The 25013-nt window shown below is 37.5% G+C and overlaps 1 protein-coding gene across 1 annotated transcript in view; it reads right to left on the reverse strand.

Moving 5' to 3' along the window:
* PTPRN2 (protein tyrosine phosphatase receptor type N2) overlaps nucleotides 1–25013 on the reverse strand; it is a 634616-nt gene that overhangs the window by 26317 nt on the left and 583286 nt on the right. The window contains exons 17-20 of the mRNA XM_059839742.1: nucleotides 20324–20401; nucleotides 8177–8296; nucleotides 6864–7030; nucleotides 1225–1278 (exon numbers count right to left, since the gene is read on the reverse strand). Coding sequence (XP_059695725.1) covers nucleotides 1225–1278; nucleotides 6864–7030; nucleotides 8177–8296; nucleotides 20324–20401 — 419 coding nt within the window. The remainder of the gene's footprint in view (nucleotides 1–1224; nucleotides 1279–6863; nucleotides 7031–8176; nucleotides 8297–20323; nucleotides 20402–25013) is intronic.

Below are 25013 nucleotides of genomic sequence, written 5' to 3' on the forward strand. Positions count from 1 at the left end.
CCCTCCCCAAAATTTTTACAAAGGTGCATGTGTGACCCATTAGGCTGGTATGTAGTTTTATTAATTAAGCCATTATTTTTATTGATAGCTCAATTTGTGTAAAAGAATTAATGAAAGAAAAAAATAATAGAACAGCATGAAGCACGTTATTGCATTCTGTTTACAGTCAGGCTATGAAACTTAATTTCTGTAGACAGAGATTTTTTTTCTTTCAGTTACTAGATCACTGTTTAGAGAAAAGGAGCTAGTGGTAATAATTTTTTTTTCTCTGTCTATGAAGGGAACAAAGACACAATCTTATTAGTTAAGCTGAATAATGAGAGACAAGACAGCAATAAGGCCCAATAAAAACAAAAACTCCTGAGCTCATGGTAGATATTTCCATCCATCACAGTAAGGAAATAGCAAGAAATTTGAAGGCTCTTCATTGTGCATCAAATAGTTCCTTTCTCACATTTCCTGAAGGCAATGCAGAGCAGCCCCCTCTGGAGCATTCAGCTCCTTGCATCCTCACTCGGCTGAGAAACACGTGAGAAACATGTCCCCTCCCTCCTCACTCCCATCCCAAATGAAGTGACACATGGCAAACACCCTGCCTCTTAGCAGGGCTCTTTTTTTGTCTTCATTATCTACAAGGATATTTTTGATAAATAAGTCAGAACCCCCAATGGCAAAACCCAACATTAATGTTATTATGGTAAACTCTTCCACTGAACTGCCTGACAGCTTTTGTGTGCATCTATCACATTGTCAGTCCTAAAAATACTCTGTGCTTAAAAAATTACTCAATCTCTGGGCAGGTTTCCACTCCCTGACATTGCCCTCTTCTTACCTTGATTGCTAAAAACAAATATAAGAAGAAATAAAAAATAATTGAGTGTTAATAAAATAAAGCAGACTAAATTGGGAGGGCATGCAAAGAACATCTGTCATTTTGAAGGAGATGTATGATATTGAAGTGCTACTTATACTAGAAGGCGTGGCCATACATTGTTAAGACATGGCTCAACATCTAAAAAATCACATGGAAGGATAATTTTATGATGAAAACAGATTCTAAGTATTAAATAGCATTAAAATTAAATTGAATTATACTTAAAACTTTTACCCTACCTCACTGTTTAGTGATTCATGAAAAGCTTTAATTTGCCCACTTTGTTTATATCTATATTAAATTCTTATACATACAGATCTCTCTAAAGCTATTTTAGAAATTGTACTTGCCTGCAATGAACAACTACTGGACAAGAGCGACCCCTGTAGCACTTGTTTACTTTTCTGAAATAAAACAGACACAAGAAATTAATTAAGCAAATTATGTACTGTTTCTTTTGCCAACTGTCAAAAATAAGCAATAAGAAAATGCAAATATTACTCTCTTTGAAGGAATACTCAGGTTGATAGTTTCCTAATATAACAAGCAATTAGGTAGATAATCTTCTTTAAAGTTTGATTCTGGTTTGCTGCCCAAGAAAACATTCCATTATTACTGTTGTCTGGGCAAAACAAATGAGCTATTTTCTCAAATGGTTTATTTCTTAGCCCCAAAACTAAGATTATCTTGAGATGCCTTGATTTTGAGGCAAACACTAGCTTGCTCAAGGAAATATCAAGGGTCATCAAACTGAATACAAAATTAAAAAAGGCTATTCCACTGCACTTTGTACAATGTGTGCTGATCTGTAACACCACTTCTTCCCAGAAAGGCAAATGCCAAATCTCCTGAAACGCTTCTTAAAAATTCTAAAATGTAATCTTATCATAGTAAAAATAACTAAACCCATCAATAAGCTTTGGTTCTATTGCTTTAGTTCTATTGCAAAGGTGTTATATGTTTAATATTTACACATTGTTGTCTTTGAGAGCTTCCTGGTTAAACATTTTCAGTGGCAAGAGAATATACATGAAATCAATCAATAGAAGCACTACCACAGAACAGGTCAGCTGATGAGTAAATTCAATGAAGGAATTAACTAGTGCTGAAGCAAACCAAGATACTCAGTCTAAGAATAGAGCCCACAAAATTGGTTTAAATCTATTTAAATTGCGTTACAAACACCAAAATCCCAAGCCCTCTCTTTTGCTCTAGGATATATTTTGCATGTCAAGAACGTTACAGGCCAAAAATCCACAAAATATGCACACATATGTTAACAAGGCAAGACAAATAAAGGCTAAAAGCATTGGGAAAGCATTGCTTCAAGAAATCAAAACCTTTCATTCAAATTATTTGATGAGTAGTTTGAGTTTACTGGAGCTAGGTTTCCTATAAAATAATTTCATAGGGCAGCTTCCAAGGGGTGCTCCAAAAGTCCCCAGCTCAAGGGCTACACAGGATCCTGCTAACTAAACTAAAGGGAGCTGCCGAAATTTAACAACAGTGCTGTGATGTTATTATGAATTTTAAAGCATAACTAACCTACTGAATCATTTAGTTCTTGGCTGTTCATCTATTCACTAACATCTGTGCTGTGAAAACATGCACATATCTTTAAACACTGCTTACAGTATAGCCTGAAGATGCCTAAACTTCTGACAGGGTGTTGGGATACCTGGAACTCAACCCAAATGGGCTATGGAGGTATTGGTGATATCCCACGAAACCATGTTTTCACATTCTTATTTTTGTTACTTAAGATTCTAACCAAACTTGAGAACAATATTAGGTTCTTGTTGGGATTCCCTTTAAACATTTGAATTCAGGGACTTTTCACAATTCTTACTCTCTTGCTTACTTATGTAAATCATACTTGCAGAGACATTCTGTCGCTATTTATATTCCCTGGATGTAAGTAATTAATGCAGTAGAACAATGTTCTTATTAAATGAGTGGTAAGTCATTGAGAAGCACATGACCTCAGAAGTTAAATGGACCATTTACATGTCCATAAATATGCCTATATGCAGCCACTACCAAACAAAACTTTAACAAATTGGGCTACAGCAGAGTTTTCACATGAATGAACTATTCAATTCCTGATGGTCATCTCCTGAGGATCAGCTCCTGGTTTGGTGGGGCTTTTTTTGTTTTGTTTTGATTTTTTTTTAAATTGTACAGTAAATTATATTTGAAATGTCTGTACCAACAACTGATACAGTCAGCCTGCATTCCCCAACTCGCAGCTGGTCACTCTCCCCCCACCCCCATCAAGTGCATTAGTAAAGAGTTGTTTTTCCATTTCAAGTATTAAATAAAAGCTGATCACTCCAGAGGGGTATTTACCGTTTCTCTTTCTGCTTGTGTGGTTCCTTTGTTCCTTGTGTGGCACCACTAACATGATATTTGCATGTTGTGACTAGCCATCTACCAAAGTCCTAATATAATTTCAATGGCAAACTTGGTCTAAATCTATCAGACCTCTCAGTAAATCAGACAGCCAGAGACACATGTTAGGGAAAGACACCTTATGTTTGTCAGTTTTATTGAAGGCGTTTCAAACATTTTCATTATCACACATTTCAGAAAACACATTAAAACAAAGGGTTTCAATCCAGCTGGTTCATAGCTTTGTCTATATATAGCTCATGAAAATATTTAGAAGTGCAGCAACATCTCATTTCATTCTTAGTTCTGGCTAATGAGAGTGAGTTGAAAATTCATCAGTAAGCAAAGTTCTTGAATGTTGAAGAAAATATATATTATATATATATATATACATATACAGGAAGAATTAACTTAGAAAGAATGATTAGTAATACAAACCAACCCTTGGCTCATTGAGTGAAAAAGAAATCATCATGCAAACCATCAGCAAGCAAAGGTCAGAGGTCGTTAGAGGCTCAGAAAAGGGGTTTCCCACATTGTCCCTGCAGCAGAGTCACAGTTTCCAATGATCACTTTTGTGACTATGCAACTGGGCTCATATTACTAGCTGCAACATCACAAAAATGACACTGGCAACCGCTAATTAGCTGGCAAAATAAGAATTTGTCCATTTTTAAAGTGAGCAGTGTTAGTAAATGCCATTGCACACAGCGAGAAGTGATAGCATAATAGATATATATTTTAAGCAAAGCCCTCACATGTGATGCTAATTATCTTTTAGCTTAGCAGTCCCTCTTTAAAGTGTAAATGCGCTCCCTCTGGGCTTAAGAAATATTTAATGACACATATCAGTGCATGACTAACAAGCTAGTCCAGAGCAATAATGATTGGTCTATTGTTCAAAATGAAATTCGGACTCCAGAAGCATTTAAAACTGACCAGTGGTTTCCGTAGTAGCCTCACCTCTCAGGGACTGTCTTTTGTACAGATTTGTAAAGTATATAGAATAATATCTTTTTGGCAATTTATTCCTACATTATGGAAGTATGATAGATTATTCAGCAAGGTTTAATGTATTTGCTAGATGCAAAATCGCCTAAATCACTGTCTGATACAGAATAAGAGAAATGTAAGCTTTCAGTTTTCAAAGAGACTTGCAAAATTTACTTCAATAAAAATGTTTAGGTCCATATTTCCACAGACTCTGGGCAAGGTAATTTTGGGAATCCAATTTTTCTTGGTGATGAATTATAAAAAAATAGAGGGTTGGTTGTGTATATGCTTAATTTCATATATGTATGTGAATATATAAATATACACACATATCCATATATATATATACAAACACACTGAATGCACATAAAAACATAGATAAGATTAAAAGAAATGAGAGCAGCCCCTTCCTAGCACTACCCTACTAAGAGTATGGTAGCACTGTCAGACATTTTTCTGGGGGCTTTATGACTCAGCTGTTGCAATCCAGCAGAGTCTGTACTTTCAGTAGAAAGCTTCAGGTGCAAAACACGTATTGTATAAATGAATTCCAAATAAATTATTTTAGCAATAGTGCATTAGTTTTTTGTCATTAAAAAAGAACGAAAAAAAAAAACAACCCGAAGATCAGATGACCAAGAAAACTGAGATTCATAGACCAGGCTATTGTGCATGCCAAAATTCCTTTTCAGGCGGAATTTTACTATGCATTCAGTACTATGAGTTCATTGTACAAAATCTGCACGTAGCAAATGATTACAGTACCCTACACTGGACTGTGAATACATGTGAAATGAACACTCAGAATTCAATTAAATCTTAACAGGTTCATTCCCATACTGGCTTAAAATACAAAGAATGGCAGCTCTGCTACTTTTCTCATCTAGTTATAATTTTTCTTTTTCAAAGTATTGCACAACACTTCTTCCACACGGCTATTTAACCCTTACACAATGTCACTCTAAGAGGCGCTTTCCTGGCGGTGTGAACTGTGACTTACTGTAGATCTAATCCTGCAGCTCACGCAGGGACCTCAATCCTCACTGAAACAAGTCAGAGGCGAGGTGCTCTGCGCTTCAGATGTCCTGGCTGTACAGGCTCATTTATGCTCTAGTTAGAATTGAGAGCAGATTTCCCACTAACTCTGAAAAGAGCAAAGCCGGACGCTGCACTGGCTCTGTGCTGCAGCCTCACACAGCTTAATGGGACCGAGTCACAATTCTCACTACAAAAATTCACTACAGGCAACTTCCCCAGTACCACAGGCAAAGGGAAATCAACCTATAGAAACCATATTAAAGTTCAACCCAGAGAAGAAAACCTTGAAAATTCAATTACAATTTCAACTCCATCCCATGGCTGTGCTTCCTTGCTCCACTACTGCTTCTGTGCTGTGACTCTATAGTATATCCTTACATCCTCACCTAGCCATAGCTCCAAGTGACTCAGAGCAGCTGCACTCCATTACCTGACCTGCACCGTGTGAGATGTCTCTCTGCTTTGAAAAGCCTTGCAATATGTACAAGAATACTGAGTAGATGAAGGGTGGCATTTAGCCCTAAATTTTTAAGGGTAGAATTTTGCCAACAGACAACTGTGCAACCAGCTCCTGTTGGCTGTGTGCCAGCTCCTCCCCTTGGGTGCAGATGCACAACTTCGACTGGCATCAGTCAGAGCTCCCAGCACTCCTTGTAAGAAACAAGTTTGGATCTTTTGAGCGCTGAGCCCCGTATAATCACTTTGGGGGATTGTAGATAATATTGTAGAGCAGAGAGAACAATATGTGATCCCACAGGCCGCTGGTGGATGGAGCACCAACTCCCCAAACTTCCTGGAGATTCTTTTCATTAGTCATAAGCGCGTCGCTGTGGATTAGCTGGTACACGCTAACACCTACACGTGATGCACTGGGCACGGTTTGCAATCAAATGAAGATTATTTTGCTCCAGTATTTATCATGCATGGCTTTAATTTTCAAATTAAAATTTAGATAGGCACATCAAACATTAGAGAAAGTGGCAAGGACTTTCACAGCTTTTGCCTTTGTATATTTGTATTTTAAAGCCACACTGACTTTCTTTAAAGTTCCAAAGGGTACGCTTTGTCAACATTTTCATCTGCCTTCTCAAGCTTCCACTTTCCTGCAGCCAAAGGTCTGCAGACCTCACTGTTGGATCCTTATGAGCAAATGGTACCATGGGAATGACGCTGTCACCATATGACTCCATTGTGATTCTTTTTTAAAGCTCACACTTCCTAAATTACTTGCGAGAGTCCTGATATAAGGATCTTGGGGAAGCTACACAAAAAGCCTGGAAGTTGCAGAAATGAATAAATACTGGAAAAACAAAGAAATACAGAACCACTGAGATTATACAAAGGGAGGAAAGGTATTGATCTCTAAATGTGAAATGAATATGTCTTAAACCCAGGCAACATCTCTGTGTAAGGCAACACTAAAAACATCAACCTACTGAAGATATTTCTCTTAGGAGAAGAGGAGGAGGAGCCCCCTTTCAACCCAAAAATCTTTAAAGGAAGAAAAAAAGCACTATTTCCTCAGACCTGTATCGTCTTAGAGGAAGCGCCATACTTTGTGCTTTACCTGCGGAAATCCAGAAGGGATCTGGTGGAGGCAGGAGCCCTCTGGTCGTTCCAGCTGAGGAAGTGGAACTGGGTCACTGTGCGGGTCTCGTTGGTCTGCAGGTTCTTCAGGTAGAAGCTCCTCACGAGGAAATCCTCGCACCAGATGTGCTCAGAGACAAGATTTACCTACACCCACAGGAAGGAACAAACGGAGATCAGCAATTCTGGTTGCAAGTCACGTCTGCGGGATTGCACGTGTAAGATTTCTGGGATGAAGGAATTGCATGAAAATGTTATTTTTATTAGCAAATTGGCCAGTATGGAGGGAAAAAAAAAAATCATTTAGCAATCACTGTAGCTGTCAGAAAGGGGTTAGCTGCCATTGCTTTGCCATTGAAAACATAAGAAAAATCTTGGCAATTTTAATGCAAAAGAAAAATTCACTGAATTAAATCTTTATAACATTATGTGAATACAAAAGATATTTTGTATTAAAAATGCGTTAGACTGTCAGTTCCTTTCTTTTCAGAAATGTCCACAAATGCATTGCCCAGCCCACTCTGAGAGATCTTAAAAATCTGAGTTGAATTCACATGAGAAGAAAAAATTCAGTTTCTTTTGCTATGAAGAAAAATAAGCATTAAAAAATGCAGCTTGTTTGCAGAGCCCATCTTTTCAGAAAATGATTTTATTCCCATTTTAGTTTAAAAAACAGCATTTCTTCACAGTTTCTCCACATTTCTTTGTATTTGGCATTGTGGTATTATTTTCTTCCTCTACACAGCTGGACCACTGGAAAAATCTGACAGTCGTTGTCAATGTTGCATTGCAACGTAACTCGTGATATGATATTTTGGGCTAGAAATGCACAGCAGAAAATAAAAATATATATTTGTTGTTGTGACTGAGGCAAGAGATAAAAATAGATAGGATTAATTACTACAGCAATAAGAGGTTTTTCTAAAAAGATTTACATATGGCTACCCTAAGGCAAAATCCACTAGTTCTAAAAATACTATTTTCCTATAAAACATAAATACACTCTTTCATATATCAACCACTTGCAAAACCATTCAAAATGCAAACATTATTGTCCTTTTGAATACTGCAATATTTCACTCATTATTTACTATACTTTACTCGGTGGAAACCACCTTGCTGTTAAAGCTGCACTCCAATTTTTTTGCAAACGCAGAACTACCCGAAGGCACACCAGGAGAATTTCAGAGTCCGCAGCTCGACCTCCGGCTTAGAGCATCTCCAGCATCCTTCTGCCCTGGGTGGAATCAGCACTTACTGTCACGTTTGCAACCAGAAATTTTGTGCAGGTACCTCGTAGATGTGGTAGAGGTTTGACCCTTCGTCCGGCCAATAGTGGTAGCACTGCTTGACTCCGTTTTCCACGAGGGGTGTCAGCATGACAATAACGACACAGCCGTTCTCCCAGACCATCTGCAGACAAAGAAAGACACCGTGGCCACATTGTGACTGCCTAATTACTGCGTGACATGTATAATTACTGCACTCAGACACACAATCAAAATTTATTCCATTCACAGGAAATTTATTTCATTTTCATTAGACACTTTTACTCTGCAGCTGCTTTCAAATCCCTGAATAAACTGGCACCATATTTTGCAGGCGTCCATGAAATATTAAAGAATTTCCTGCGATTTCAATTCAGGTCATCCCCAAAATCTCTCCTTGCTCCTGGTACCATGTTCAACTGCTTTTCTGGCAAACTTTTAGATGTACTGAAGGAACACTGAATGGTGCTTGCAGAACATCCATCTTTTTAAGATTTGATATTTAACACTGGAGCAGCACAGACCTGCTAAAGTCACATGTACTGAAACCTGTTTTTGTTCTCAACCCCACGTCTTTCTTCACTTTGCTAAGTAGCTAAAGCCATTAAAGTACTGCATTGCTGAAACAATCATAAAAGTTGCATCTGAACAACAGTAATGAAGAAAAGGCAGGGAAAATTCAAAGCAAATCTTTTTTTCCAGGAACATTTTGGATGGAGAAGCCATGCCTCCAAACACACATTTATAAAAGATTCGTTGCTAATGTGCATTACTTTCTTTTTCCTTCTTTCTTTCCTTCCAGCTTTCCTTTGTCTTCTTTCTTCCTTTTTCCTTTTTAAAAAAAATTTATTTTTATTTTCCTTTCTCTTTCCCTCTTTTCTATTTTATTTTTCTTTTTTTTCCCCCTCCCCTTCTCCTTTCTCTTTTCTAGTTCTGCTTTCCCCTTTTGTCCCCGCCTTTTTTTTTTCCTGGAGGTAGAACGAAAGTCCAACCTGTGCTGCAGACAGTGCACTCACAGAACACAGGTACAGCAAGAGAGGAAAACAGAGTATTTTCACTGTCAGCATGATCACTTAATAATTTAGACCAGACACAGAGCAGGATACAAGAATCAAGCACATCCTCAACCAAAGGATTTGTGGATGTCTCTCACAAACAGCAAACAAGCAGAGATGCTCTGGTCTGGCATATCTCTGTTCCAAACACAGCCCATGACTGAACAAAAAGGCTCCTATGAATTAATACCAAGCAGTATAATCACTAAAAACTGTTATTATTATGCTGTACATTGATGTTATATTTGCATACAACTTTCATTGTCTTTTTGCTAGCATATAAAATTACTAAATGAAGAGTAAACTGCTCTTTTTGTGAAGGGTTATGTTTATTTCACAGAAATATTTATAAGCAACTGTATTGACATGTAAATTTTGTCAACAAAAAAGGCCTTTGTCTAAACTGTGCAAAGATGAGATGATACATTCAATTCAAGGATTATTTTTTAAATTACATATCAAATAAAAAGGTTTCCTATTCATGGATAATGATGTTGTCTTCTCTTTTAAGAATAGCTTGCATATAGAGAAACAAATAACGCTTTTCTTCCCTTTTTTCATTTTGCAACATAATTAAAACTACTTTTAAAATCAGCTTAGAATTATTTAGAGAAATGAATCTAGGGTTTACACAGAATAGGGTTATTTATCATTTTGAAAAGAAGTGGGGTAAAAAAATCACAGTGGAATTTAATTTTTTTTTCTTTTAACACCTTAAAAAAGGTTTTTTAAATAAAAATGTCTGTAATTTCGTCCACCTCACTTTAAAATCTCACAATGCCACAAAACCATTTAAACATACTTTAAAATTATAGACACTTTACAGACAGATGTATATTTATCATTTGCATCTTTTTTGTACTACGTTTGTTTCAGGCCGCAGCTGGAAACCTTCTTTATATGTAAGGAAGATGATACAGATTTCTTTCATTCTAAAGTAGTTTCACCTTTTTCAGTCAGCAATCAGACTAAGATAAGAATTCAAAACATGCATCTTACTTTAAAACTAGCCCCACTAAATCAGTACTTTCATCACATAACGATTTAATGTGCCTCTAGAAGGTATAGAAGCTCATTGAAGCCATTACGAAAATGAGGAGAAACACAGTTTTTATGAGTGTAATAAAAATACAATGATCTAGACCATAAACTAATCATCGAGCACTCTGCTTGTGCCACCCAAGTGTAACATTATAAAAGCCCACTCATTTAGAGAGGAATCCTTACAGTTTGGCAACCCTGTTCATTGGTTCAAAGACAGAGCATTTCATTAGAGAGGGGCTGTCTGCATCTCGGAAGATTTCATTAAGCATAAATCCAAATGAAAGTTAATTTAAACAAACAATTTCAAAGTTACTCTGGGGTGTAATATTTCTTTTAGGTCATTGTGTGAAAAGTAGATGTCAAATCTACTAAATCAAGAAGGCAATACAATCCAGTGGCTTCATTCCTGTTACAAGCAACTGCCCCTGCATCTCCTGTGCTTACCATTAAGATGGGATTTTCACTAAGGCTCATCACCTGTGATTGGAGGACTACAGCATTTCCACTGTTTTCTTGCTAATTTAAATATTAAACCATCAGCCTGATAATTATTACCATATATTTCCAAATATCTTGGAAGCAGGATGAGTCAAAGGCAGTTCACAGAGTTTTGCACTGTCTTCTGTTTACGTCCCCATCTTTAAGCAATTGATGGGGTTTTCAGATGCTGCATCTCCCAGGGCTTCACACTTGGCTGTGCTCAGTGTCCAGGCACACCCATAAACTACAAAGTGGCCCCAAGAATGTGTCTTGGGAAAGAAAGAACAGGTAGCCCAGACCTAGTCTGCACAATCCCAGCACAGCCTCTGAAGAAGAGCCCGTGGGTGCCAAAGGGACATTTGAGAATGGCCTTGGAGAATGGAGGAAGAAGTTCAAATATGCAGTAATTCACACATTTCTGAACTTCGTATGCTTGCACAATGTGCTGGAAGAATAAAGAGGACATCAGGTCCTCAGGGCAGAGGTTTTTCTTTTTATGTAGAGCCCAGCAAAATTAAGCCTTAGATTCTAAGTTTCTACAAAAATCAAATATATTTTAATATATATACATTGTATAATATACAAACGTATATATTTGCAATATATAAAACTAATTTTATTTAAATCACTTAGCACAGGCATGCTCATGGCTGTAATTCATGGTAATACTTCCAGTAGAAGAAGAAATGTTGAAGGGAGTCCTGTGGATGGGTGCAATAAAGCCTGAGTTCTGTACAGGAGCTCACTGCAGAGCCTGCAGTGCATTCTTTGCTGGAAAGGAGGACACTGCATGATTTTGTGTGACATGTCCACCTTCAGCCTGTAGGCCTAGAGAGTAACATGTTAATGGTCTTCAATGAGGTTCTGCTGTATGCATCATTCTCAGAACACTTCTTGGACAAGAATAACACCATCCTGTTCCATTTGCTGCAATCAAAGGCTGAATCCTGCAAGCCAAAATGAGCAGAGCATTTGTGATCCTCAGAATTCCCTGTTGATGAAATCCACCAAGTGTAGAGACCTCATGCTGTGGTTATCCAGCATTGCCAGCCCCATATAAAGGGCTTCCACTTTGGGATGAATTATATTTAGTAAGAATTACTTGAAAAGGAGCACAGAATTGGTTTTTCATGTAATGAGAATAACAGTCACAAATAGCAGAACCAGTGTTACAACAATGCCATAAATCTGATAAAACATCAGTTTTTGATAGCTTATACTTTAAAATGTCCTTGTTTACTAGCTTGTAAATAAAATGGTTAATATGAACCCCCTTTTATTTTTCAGACACTTCATCACTTTGAAGCTTCTCTTTATAATAAATGATTCTCCCCAAACTCCTTTTTCAGCCATTTCTGTCATTTTCGTGATGGGGAAATGACAAGATAGGAGCTCTGCCCAGACACTCTTCATTTAATGGAGAAGTTTCTAAAATGCAATGATTTAAAAGCAGAAAATAGATGGGATAATCAGTTAAATCCAGCCAGTTCACTAAATATAACCTGCAAATCACACCAGCTGCTCTCTGGGAGAGACCTCCAGCAAAATACAGAATTTACCTTTTCAGTCTTTTAGGCTTCCCATACAATTGGTATAACTGGTGAATGCAAAGACTTGGAAAAGCAGATGAACAAGCAAAGAGAACGAAAATAATTTCTGAGGATAATCAAAACTCAAAGTGAATAAACAGGACTCCTAAAAAAACAAAGCAAGGTGCTAACCCTTGCTGCATCAGATAACATTAATCCCATTACATATTGTGAAAGTAACTAACTCAACTGTGATGTCTTTCAAGTTTAAAAAAAAATGAGGATCTTTTAACTGAAGGAAAAAATTGGGTTGAATTTAGATTGTTGTTACCAACTAGAGCTTTACAATGCATGCCAGTCAGAAAGTCATACAAACTTTTTTGTGAAATATTTTGTTTGCAAATGAGATAGTTTTAATATGAAATGGGTCAAATCTGGCAAGGTGAGAATGGCCATTTGCAAAATCATAACTGCGCCTGCCAGTTAAGCAAATCTGTAGGTTGGAAGTTTAATGGTCAACAATCTGTATTTCATTTAAAAAGTATCTGACTGCAGCTGGAAAAATGTCTTCAGAGAGGATCATATATAAATACACAGTTGTATTGTGTCCCCTGCTGTTTTAGCAACACTTGTTTGGAAGTCATAGGGAAAGGCAAATTCAAGATGTCTGTATGTGTTGCAATAATTTCTCTTTCTGCTTTCTCATAGAGACATAAACTGCTCTTATTTTTCTCAGAAGAGTCCTAACAAGCCTTATTGTTAAATAATTTAAATATGAGCTCTGTTTAGAGTTGCACTGCTTACAAAACCACATTAAGGAGCAAAAGTCCACCAAAATCATCAGGAATTAGCTTTTCCTTCAGTACTGAAAATGTGGAAACTAAACAATAAAGGGATACAAATTTTAAGGGACCATTTCTAAGTACATTCTCCAACCAGAGCCATAATTAGAGGGAGTGCGGTAAAAGCAGACTCCTTCACTGAACGCTTATGGAATTTCTAATGCTATATTTATTTCTCATGGCTTGACAAGTTACTAGAGCTCCAGGGGCTACTGTTCTGTGCCTATGTCTCCCTTGCTGTTTTTCCTTTATTAAATTAAAATATGCATATTTTACACATTGAATTGCTTTCTGTTGGTTTTCATCTGCTCTTCTTTCTGAAGGTGGGAACTGATTAGACATGCAGGAAGTCCCATTCCAGGCAAAGAAAATAAAACTTGGGAATCACAACTGCTTGAGAGCACTGTGCCTGCACAGAACAAAATGCAGAAGAATAATTTAGTCTGTAAATTAATTTCAGCACTCACAAAACGTGCTGAACTGGGAGCACAGAAACCAGCATTTAGAGCAGACAAGGGTTTGGTACAGTTGTTCCTACTCAGCCCATGGGCTTAGAACACTGATTTTTCTGGAAGAGCCATTCAGCTATGGGGACATGGTCTCCTACTACTGGGATTTGCCCCTTGGAGACTACTGATGACTAATCCTTTTTACAGAGGAAACAGTCAACTGACAGTATTCTGTATTTCTTTTGCTGAATTCCAAAACTGGAAGAGAGAAGCAAGTGTTGCTGATTAGACATGCAAAGAATTATCACGTCCCCAAGACTGTGATTCAGGAATCAATTCTTAATATGCCATTGTGATCTGGGAGAAAACCAACAGTCAGTTTTTCTGACTGATGCTGATAACTTACTCCTGAACAGGGTAGAGAAAAGTAAAAAGTTTTAGATTCAGAAATGCAGGACTGGGGCAACAAAAAGCAAATGGCAGCAGTTGAACTGCCTGGCTCATATTAGGGCTTTACTCTTGGGACCCCTTCTCCACTTTACATTTAACAGTCTGGCAATAAAAGTAAAGAAATAATCAAGGGAACAGAGATGAGGTTTCCCCAGTCACTATAGCCACAACAGTGCAAACCTTCACTCCAGTGAGGTCTCTGTTTGTCAGCAAGAGACAGGCAGCATTAACAAGAAGGCTGAAGAGGATTTCCAGTTTCAAGACTATTTCATGTACTGACAAGTAGTGGAGGTAAGGAGGACAAGATGGGGTAAGGAAAAACACAGATTTGACTCAGAATGTGGAAGATGATGAAGCTTTTCCTGGCTTCCTAGAGGAGCATGCCAACCACAAAGGGGCAGCACTTCAAGTCTGCCTTCCACCTCCTGTCTGACTTGGTGCTGCTCATGAGTGGTGTCTGCTCTGTCATACTTGCCACACTGAGGCATTGGGGGATCCATTTAGCCTGAGCTACAGATCTGTTTAGGCAAAATTCATGAGGTTTTCTGGTCTAAACTTCGAGTGTGTCCATTACAAATGTGGGCTGTATTTAACTTACTCTCATGACAGGTCACTAGGTGACTTAGGTGCACTGTACCTTACCCAGCATTTGCAAAATGATGAAAATCATATTTCTCTACAGAACTTCTATAATATTCAGATAATAATTAATTATGTTCTTCATGGAGGGAGGACATCACAGGAGCACAACAAATGCTTACAGAAAAATATATGTCACATAATATTTGATTTTTCAAGGCAACTGAAGCATGGTAGTAAGTGCTTGCTCCCTCCCCCTATTTCACTTCATGTGGTAAAATAAAAAAATGAGAAAATGCACTTCCCTCCAAAAAGAAGGAAGGTTTGAAAGAAGGGCAACCTTGGGTAGATTTATGAAAGAAAGACATGATATGGGGTATTTTTCAGAGAGAAAATTTATGGCTTCCTAAGAAATGTAGGAGATGATGAACCTTAGCAGACATGCAATTTATAAAACCAGAATAATTAAGAACAATTTTTCTGTGAAAGGACAGTTGGTTCTAAGTATCCTAACTCTTAGAAATAGTTTCTTGCATATTATCATCCCTTGCTTCTTAGAATACTTTGCAAGTTAAGACATGTACTTCATGTCAAATATTTTGTGGAATTATAACCCAGCACATACTGAAAATAATAAAATTTTATGCCTCCAGAATTATTCACAACATGGAACTCCTGCTGCGAAAACTTGTTATAGATCAGAAATGTTCTACATCCTCTTTCTTTTGAATTATGTTCAAAGAGATGTTGAATTTTAATAGCGCTATGTGAAAGAGCTGAGTGAAATCTCACTGAAGCTGCTGGACAAAATCATCACCTTTCATTCAAGATAAATGTAAGAAACAAGCAAACTCTTTTATGAAGCCTGATAACTGAAATTACAGAAGTTATCATCAAAAACAAGAGAAACACGAAGCATATGGACCCGTGAGTTTCTCTAGAAACTGATATGCTTAATGCAGAGAGAGAGCATTAATCAAGGCAAGATGATTAATCCTGATAAGCAGCATAAATGTGTAAAAGGAATAAAGAAACCACCAGCACAGCTCAACAAACTAGCATTGTGATCCTGGTAGAAGAAAAGCTGAAAGAGAGGTTGGGGGTAAAACACTGGGTGAATGAGGTTGGGAAAACAGAAGTTATTGACTGTTATTTGATTCTGTCTTTGTTCAAGGAAATAAAACTCTGTTCTTTCTTTGTAAATAAAATGGAACTCTATCAAAGCAAAACCCTGTCCTGAGGATGAATTTTCTTTCCAGCTGAGAAGAAAACAACCCACAGATCTGACAAATTGTTTAACCACTCAGGTAAAAATGGATTAATACCATGTGAGGACAGTCATCCAGTTTTCGAGAAAGGGAATTGTGAGGTGGAATTCCCACTGAACAAGAATAGAATCAATGAAGGATGTATTTCTCAGAAATAGTAATTGGTAAAAGATGAAAACAAGACCAGATAAAATTAAAAGACGACTTAAATCAGCTGGAGGCTTTTCAAAATTAATTAAAGTAGTGGCTGGAAAATTTCCAGAGTGGTCCAAGAGATGACAAGCGGGTAGAGATGAAATCTCTGCTTGAGCTGCAAACACAGAGCATCCAGACAGATTAAGAAGCCCTGTGGCAAAACAGATCAATGAGATGACTGACAACACAACTCCTGCAGGCTAGAAAGTTTTCAAAGAAATAGGTAAGCCAGGAAAGTTGGAACTAACTTGGCATTTGCTGAATTAGAGAAGCTCTGCCAAGAATCTAAGGAGCTGGAGAAGTAAACCAGAGGGACACAGATAACCGATAATTTTTGCCATTAGAAGAGTCAGTGTAAGACTATTGCCTTTTCATCATTATTTTTCTTACAACACATACAAATTTAAACACCATTTGAAAATAACCAACATCCAGGCATCTGGACCATCTCCAACTCAAACATTGTGCCTTTGAAAGAAAAACTTCTGTCAAGCTGATCTCTCAGGTCAACTTGGAAACCCAAATGAATAGAAAGTTTTACAGAAAATTCTGAGACTGATGGCCAACTCTAGTGGCCCAAGTTAAATGGTACTGAAGAATGATACCTGTTCTTCTCCACCCTACCAAAAAGACACAATCTTCCAAGAAGTGGTCACTAGTGAGATCAATGGAACTGGTGCCTCTCAATCCCATAGTGTACTAGGCTTGGATCACACAGAATTCACAGAATCACTGGGTTGGAAGAGACCTTAAAGATCATCGAGTCCAACTCAGCCCCAACACCTCAACTAAACCCTGGCACCCAGTGCCACATCCAGTCTTTTTTTAAACACACCCAGGGACGGTGACTCCATCACCTCCCCGGGCAGCCATTCCAGAACTTTATTACTCTTTCTATAGAAAACTTTTTCCTAATATCCAACCTATACTTCTCTTGGTGCAGCTTAAGCCCTCACCTCTACTAAAAATGCTAAACTACATGAGCCTGGACCAAGCACCATCAATGCTGTATGAAAAATCTCTGCCTAGTTTGAGAAAGCAAAGGCACTGAGCTAACTGAGATCTTTGCTTGGATCTGGGCAACTCGAATACTGTAAATAGGAATTTGCTTGCTAAGTGTCTAACAGCACTTGCACTAAAATACTGGGCACTGGATCAACATAACAGGTTTTAGAGGGGCCTGCCAGTAAAACTAGAAAAAAAGATTGCCCAAAACTAAAATTATGTGTTTGGTAAAACCAACAAAGTATTGTGACATCCCACAAATCCATTCATAGCAGGCCAGACTGCTTGCTACTGTAGAGGTAGTCACTGACTGGTGGGAGAATATAATGAAAGCCTAAGAGAAAGCTGGTTTAGAAACTGTATCTGGAATAAGAGCGTGAAACACAGACAGTTGGCACAGAGCAGTTTGGATTTCATTGTGGTTATCAGCTGTGTTCTGAATGCCAAGAAAGTTGCCTTATACTTTCAAGTAAAGCAAATGCTCTGTAGACAAGAGTTTTCTAGAAGTCAGCTTGAAAAGCCTTCAGGAGTGGAAACAATTACAACAGGTTCTTGCTGGGGCAACCTTTCAGCCAAGACAGAACAAAGTGGCTGATGCCCACTGTGCACCCAGACTGCTGGGAGTCTCAGCAGCCAAATCTCTGCAAAAATAGGAAGCAATACATCCAGTAAATATTGCTATGGAAGGTGATGTCAAGCTCCAAGAGTTTCTGATGGACTTGCTAAAGCATGACATTGTGCATTTAGACAAGGAACAGCAGAACAGTCCCAGATCTCTCTGGAGTCAGTCGCTCTTCTCACTATCAGTCAGAAAACTGCTTCACTGAGCACAAAAAGGGGAAAACAGCAACGCAACTCTGCAACAGCTGGCATTAAGTGGAGGAGGGAGAGGGAGGAGAACCACTGAGAAGATGTATCAGGAATGAATAATTGAATCATTTAACAATCCCTGGTGGCAGCATCATGGAAGCACCATAAACTACAGAAAACTGTATTCAAGTAAGTATCAACTGTTTGTGCCCTGACAGCAGTTAAGACTATTTTCCATAGCAAGTTCAGGTTTCCTATGCTTTACATTAAAATAGGCACAATTAGGTGAAAATAGAAATTAACTTCTCTCCTGCAGCTGGGCATAAACTGCAAAACATTCAAGCCATGGCTTTTGGCTTGTACACTGGATCTTCTTCATTTCAGTGGTTGTGGGTACAGTGTTCTGCAAGGAGCTCATCTCTCTTGGCCTGTTTATTATATCTGGTTGATAACCTGGGCTGTGTAAAAGGTTTGGGACAAGAACTGGCACATTGAATTGTGATCTGCAGGAAGTTTAAGAAAAGTGGGTCATGGACCAAATCAGGACACAGGCATAGGTAGACTGTTATGTTGAAGTGACAGACATCATCAAAATAAATGTCAAAAAACACCTTTTCTATGGAACCTAACAGAAGAAATTGCAAAAGAGCATCACATCAGAAATGCACACAACCACACTCAAACCAAAGCTGAACCAGGGCTCCCAAACAGCTTTTGAGGAGAGAGATGTTTACAGCAAATCTGGTGGGGAGCTGGAGTGAACTTTCACTGATGGAACACTGGAAGAGAAACAGCAAAAAGAGCAGAAGGAAAGTGAAGACTCCACTACACAACATAGCATGAGGAAAGAAAGTAAAGAAAGACATCTTTTAAGAATGAAGTAGAATGAAGAAGATTGCACCACAGAACAAAGAAACAAAGTTGTAGGCTCTGTGACCATGCAAACAGGGAGCCTAACTTTTCAAAGTGATGTGGGAGAAGAACAAAAGACACCCTTAGTACTATGCTTGTATGATTTATTCTGATTTCTGCAATGCTTACGCAAAGTGGGCTTCTTAAAAATGAGAACATATTTGAAAATGAGAACATATATTCTTCAACATGTAAAGGGGCTTTTACAGGTCAAAGAACACACAGTGTAGATGTACAAATATGAAAAAAATAAACAATTAAAAACCTGGGCCACAGAAATCATAAAATGTCATTAAAGAATAGCTAACATACTATTTGATTTTGCATGTGTAACTTAACAAATACATTTTCAAGTATCATGCCTGTTAGAATGAACCCATGTGCCAAGCAAAAAAGATCAGTCTTCTCAATTCTAGCCAATTAGCAAACAGTGAAGACAAAAATCACAAGCTACTTGAAAATTTAAGCCAGACCAAAAGCTCACCTGACTTCAAGCAGAAAGCATTTGCTCTGCCCTTCTAGAAAACAGTCCCAAAATATCTTGGACTGAGCACTTCAAAATCCACACACCCAAAATTCAACAACTTTTTTGAAAATCTCCTGATTACTCATCAGAAAAATCGTGACATGAAAAGAGTCTTCAATAGGGATCAGTTAATAATTTCTAAGGATAGGTCAAGTGATGCAGATGAAGAGATGATTTCAACAGATGCCAGCTCCTAAAATACAATGACACTTCTGAAATTGTCACACAGACAGTCTCTTATCTTCAGAACAAAAACTTCTAAATTCATAATGCAAAACAAAAAATAAAAGCATATGTTCATGTTGATAATAAGCCCCAGTTGGCCTCCTCCCCAGACAGCTTCTGTAAACTTTCAGACACAGTTCTGCACTTCCAAAGGAATATCTAACACTCGTATCCATCACACCATCACACACATCTACCTTGGCAATGTGTGTTGGTCCAAACCTGAGAGCTGCACCAGCACTAAAACACCTGCATGCAAAGTAAGCTCCTAACTGTGCATCAATAACTACTCCATTTAGCCCCAATCCTGCAAAGAATTCTGCCCCTATTTAAATTTATGCAGCTGGGTCCTAACTGCCTGTGGTAGGGGAAATGCATAAGCATTGAAGCATATTGGAGAACTGGAACATGTGTAGAACAGATTTCAACAGAAAATTCATGGTACTTGGTGTTAGGTCCTTTCTGATCTGGAGAATGACAATGAAATCTGGCTACACTCTTCAGGCCTTTTGAAAATCACTGAATCCTTTGCAGTAATTTAGTTACAGAGACCAGGCACTAAAATATGAATCACCTGCCCAGAGGTTCTCAGTATAATTTTCAGATAAACCATTCCTTAGCAGGGTTTGTATTACACATAAATGGCTTGAATATCCCTGTACTAGATTTTACAAAGGCATTTGATTTAAGGTTATTCCACCTACAGTGACTCAAGCACAACATACCTTTACACAAATTAAATTTCAAGAAGCACAGGAAAACTTGTGACATAAATTCAGTTTTCAAAAAGATGTTTAACTTACCTGCCAGAAGTCAGCAACAGTAGCAGGGAGGGGGCCCTGGGTGGCAATATATGCAGGGTTTCGGGGGTCATGGTCCATCTGGAATAAGGAAGAACAGACTGGATTTATTTAAAGGAAATCCCTTGTAGTGTAGGAGACAAAGTATGAGAGGGCAGAACAAGGGACTTCCTGAAGGGCTGTCATGTCCCTCCACCCTTTATTGGCAAGCAAAGTGTTTTATTTCTATTTGTAAGCTCAGAGGAGAAGTTTTCCCCCAAAAGACTGATGACACCAGACACATGTGATGAGCAATGTCCCATGTCCTCAATATGCAGAGAAAGATCATTTATGGTGGCTGACAAAGGCATTTATTTGAGATCAGTACTTGAGGTTTCATAGCAACCTAGGAGCCTTTTGAAACATTTTTCTACACTGAATGTTAAGAATGCTCCACACATCTAAATATGTTCTCCATTTCCACCATGCCAGTCAAGGGCACATGTAACTAAAAACCAGCAAAAATGGGAAACAAATTCAGTTTCTGGCTTTTTCTGGTTAGCTGATTTATCTAAATGCATGGATTTGGCCTCAATGGAGGAAGTTCTGCTTAAAGACCTTAATTATTATGTTTAATTCAAGGAGCAGAAAATTCACTGAGCAGAAAAAATAAAGAATCTAAGAAACAAAGCCATCAGGAGTAAATAGGATTAGTGTGTTACAATGAATGTTTTTGAACTGATAGGTGGTTTTCTTGGTTCTAAATCTTAGGACCCATTCTGCTGAAAAAGAAGATCTGCTGATAGGATTAAAAAACAAACAAACTCATTCTAACCCTGAACGGGGCAGGACAAAACTTTGAACATAAAGAAAAGAGACCCATTTCAGCTCTGAGATTTGTGGGTGTGACTCAGTGACACTGAAGTCGGTGAGTGTTAACTTATAGCCATGTAGCTGAAGACAGAATTTGTTTCAACACACACTTCTGTCCTATAAGTTAAGATCTGAATAAGAATGAATGTGAGTCACATTTGCATTAACAGGCATCTCCTGAATTTATTCATAGCCTATCAAAATCTTCAGTGATGATACATGTCAGTGTAAAAAAGGCACCTCATAATTATGTGCAACATAAAAGAGGGAAGAACCATAAAAGAACAGATGTAAGTTATTCTAACAGAACAACAATATGATGAATGTTGCAAAAGGGAAGAGAAAACTTTTATGTTTCTAATTTTCTGATGTATAATTAAGCTGGACTTAATATTAAAATTCTCCATGACAACACAACACAGGTAAAAGTCACTGAATCAATTTAGACTAAAAGTTTACTTCTGATTCACCACCATAGTTACAAAAAAGAAACCTCGACCAGGATGTCTATAATAGAATCATTTTATTCCAAATTTCATTGGGATGCATCTCTTATCAGCAAATAAAATCTTCCCAACAAGCAACTGATGACAAGAAATTTCAACCTTGCTTTCTTTGCCTTTTGACAGAAGCAATTCTGATATAGCAGGACATTTACTGTTGTGGGTACTTTGAGACCAAGGAAAACTAGCTTTCTTCAGAAATCAGTATTAACAAAAAAGCCCTTAGGAAACATTTCAAAAGGGGAAACTGTTTTTTTGTTTTGTTTTGCTTTGTTTTGTTTGTTTTGTAAGAACTGAGACACTGAACTAAACACATCTGAAAACAACAGCAAATGTGATCAAGAAAGTCAAGCTTAAAAGCAGGGGGTTTATTTATTCTCCATTACAGTTGCAATGATTTGCTGCTGTTTTGTCTTGAATCCCAAAGATCTACAAGATTTAAATTTATGGTTAAATGATTTCCTATGCTGGAACTAAAAATCTTACTTAGAAAAATTGACCTACACCAAGGAGGATGTGCTACTCCCAGTGGAAATTGTTGTGGGCTGCATCCACTCAAAAATGATGTCACTTCTCCACAGGCTAGAGCTTGGCTTGGAAATGCAACCAACAGTAAATACATCAAACTTTAGAAAAAATATAATTTACTTTGAATTCTTCCTAAATGATTTTTTTTTTTCAAATGTAGATATGCCAGAAAACAAAGGCAGAAGAAATCAAGGATGATGCAAATAGTGCTGCCATGGAGGAAATACATTTCAACATTCAGCTGATAAATCAGGAATAGGCCAATCTTGGCATTTCAGCATTAATCAACCTCTGTCACAAAGGTGCTGTTGGAACGTGGCAAACATTACAATAAGCACAGAGTGCTGAAGTATATCAGCAGTTTAACAATAATTCAAAAGACAATTACAATTATTACATTCCAAGCACATTGTGTTGCACAAAAAACAATTATGAGCAGAAACTCTTCTTGCTTGGAGCAAATAGAAAATGGCAGAAAATGCTATCATACTATTAAATGATCTTTAACTGAACAAAAATAAGAGCAAAGTTTAAACTAATTAAATGAAATTTCTGGTTTCATCAATTTTGTATTACATGCACTGTTTAAAAGACCATGTATTTCAAGAAAAGTGTGAAAAATCCCTAGTCTGGTCACATTCAATTTAATATGAGTAGGTGATGGCAAGGGACAGTTCTTGAATGTTTTTGCTTTGTTCTTTTTTATTCTCTCAAGGTCAGCAAGAACACTGAGGGCATCTTAATCTATCAAAGTTAACAGAAGTTTGAATAAAGAAATAAAGTCGGTAATGGGTTTTAAACTAACTAATCAAGGATCCAGTAAAAGGCTTTTTTTTAATGTCAGTAGTCATTATCTTCTTTCAAGGATCCCTCTGATTTCTCACTTCATGAAAATAAAATAGAAAATGTATTCTCCAGAGAAGAATGGAGAACTCCAGACTCCATACAATCAAGTATAAAAACAAAAATTGATTGTTTGCTAACACTTTACATCAGAACAACCTTCAGAAATCACCCTAATAGTAATTGTTCAAAAAGAACACGATTTTTCCCTCTATTTCCCCCTCAAAGCACCAAGTTCACAAGGCTTACATCAGAATGGGATCGAACGGCCATTGTTGGAAAGAAAAACCTACAATTATTACAACTGTTCTGCTATGGTGGAATTCTCATTTTCTGCTGCAGCACAGCAAAGGCAAGTCTGGTGATAAAGTTTCAATCTATTTTTCCATGATTTTATATTAGGGGTCAAGGATTACTATAATGGGCCATGCAATTCATTGTACTGATTTCCATCACTACCAGTATCAAAAGTGAAGGAAAAGAAAAATGAGGAGCACTGAGATTTCTTCTTGGTAAAGGAAAAACCAGAGAAAACTTTAGTGGCACAACTTGTGTTTTCCTACAGGGCTTTGTGGCATAAATTGACTTACAGTACCCTAAAGTAGGAAAATACATGAAGAACATTACCACAACTGGTTGCATCTTGTTAACATCAGACCAGGATTCTACCTTTGCTTTACTGCAGAATAAAAGCTGGATCTTCCCTCTAGAGTTCTATTATCCAGCTGCCTTATTCGAAGACTTTGCAAGAATTCCCTTGAGACTGCTGAATTTTGTTGAGTTTTTGATAGAGATTGTGCTGCTGCACGATTTCACTGATAATGCTGATGAAATACAGAAAAATCAATACATTGTGGAAGTAAATCCTTGAGAGTGGCACATGTAGATTCTTGTTAAGCAGTCTTGTAAAACTGCAAACTGAAGCAAAAGTGTCAATAGGCATCAATGGCCATTTTGAAATTTCATGTAAATGATAATACTGATGAATTCCTCCCCTTTTAGCTTGTCAGATCTTTACTTTCCACAGAGAAGGATGCTGGGTGTGATGTGGTCTCAGTCACACCATATTTACCTTCATTTAAAGCCTCTGAGTCCATCTGAAATATTCCTGAATCATGAGAACAGAATGAAATCCAGTGTAGACCGAATATAACAGAAAGGAAGTAGAAATCTGATTAACACCTTAAAAATTTGTATGGATTCAAGGTTCTATGTGGTTTCCAGACTTAATGTGTTTACAACACCAAGAAAATCTACTTCCATGCGTATATTTATTACACAAAGTATAGACAGTCTTTAAAGCAGAAGTGTATTTGTTTTTGCAAAAAAGCATATCCACCAAATGCAGATGAACTTTGTAATCATTCACCTCAGCATTAAAATTAAAAAGGTAGACTAGTCCTCATCTTCATGTTTGAATTAAAATTTAAAACAATTTTTTAAATCCTTCCTTTTAAGCCCCTAATGGAATGAAAGAAGCAAATCTGGTTGCCTATGCCATTATGAATTTCAGAGTCTATTCTTGCTGATGAAATTTGTATGCTGTATTTGAACAAACTGTCATGCTAATGACATTCCTCAGTCTGGTGTCTTCAATAATAAGCAAACTGAGTTTTTAAATGTAGTTGATGGGATTTTTTTCTCTCTCAGACACCCTATGAGGAAAAACAGAATTCCCATTTACTTTCATGACCTCTGATTTAAAAGCAAAGATTGCACATTATTTACTACTGGATGATTTTCCTGAAATTTAATGAGGACTAAGTACAAATATGACAGAAGTAATTATCACAGTTTTATTCTGCACAGTCAGGGTCTCCTTGTGCTGTAATTGCAAGCCTTTCATTCAGCTCCCGACACCAGAGTTATTATCATAGCACTTTATGTTATTTCAGAGAGGAGGGAAACAGATTTCTACCTCACTTTTACCCTGCAAATTTATCCCAAGGACTCATTTTGCCTGGCCT

Source organism: Haemorhous mexicanus, chromosome 1, assembly GCF_027477595.1.
Source record: "Haemorhous mexicanus isolate bHaeMex1 chromosome 1, bHaeMex1.pri, whole genome shotgun sequence".
NCBI classification, from domain to species: domain Eukaryota; kingdom Metazoa; phylum Chordata; class Aves; order Passeriformes; family Fringillidae; genus Haemorhous; species Haemorhous mexicanus.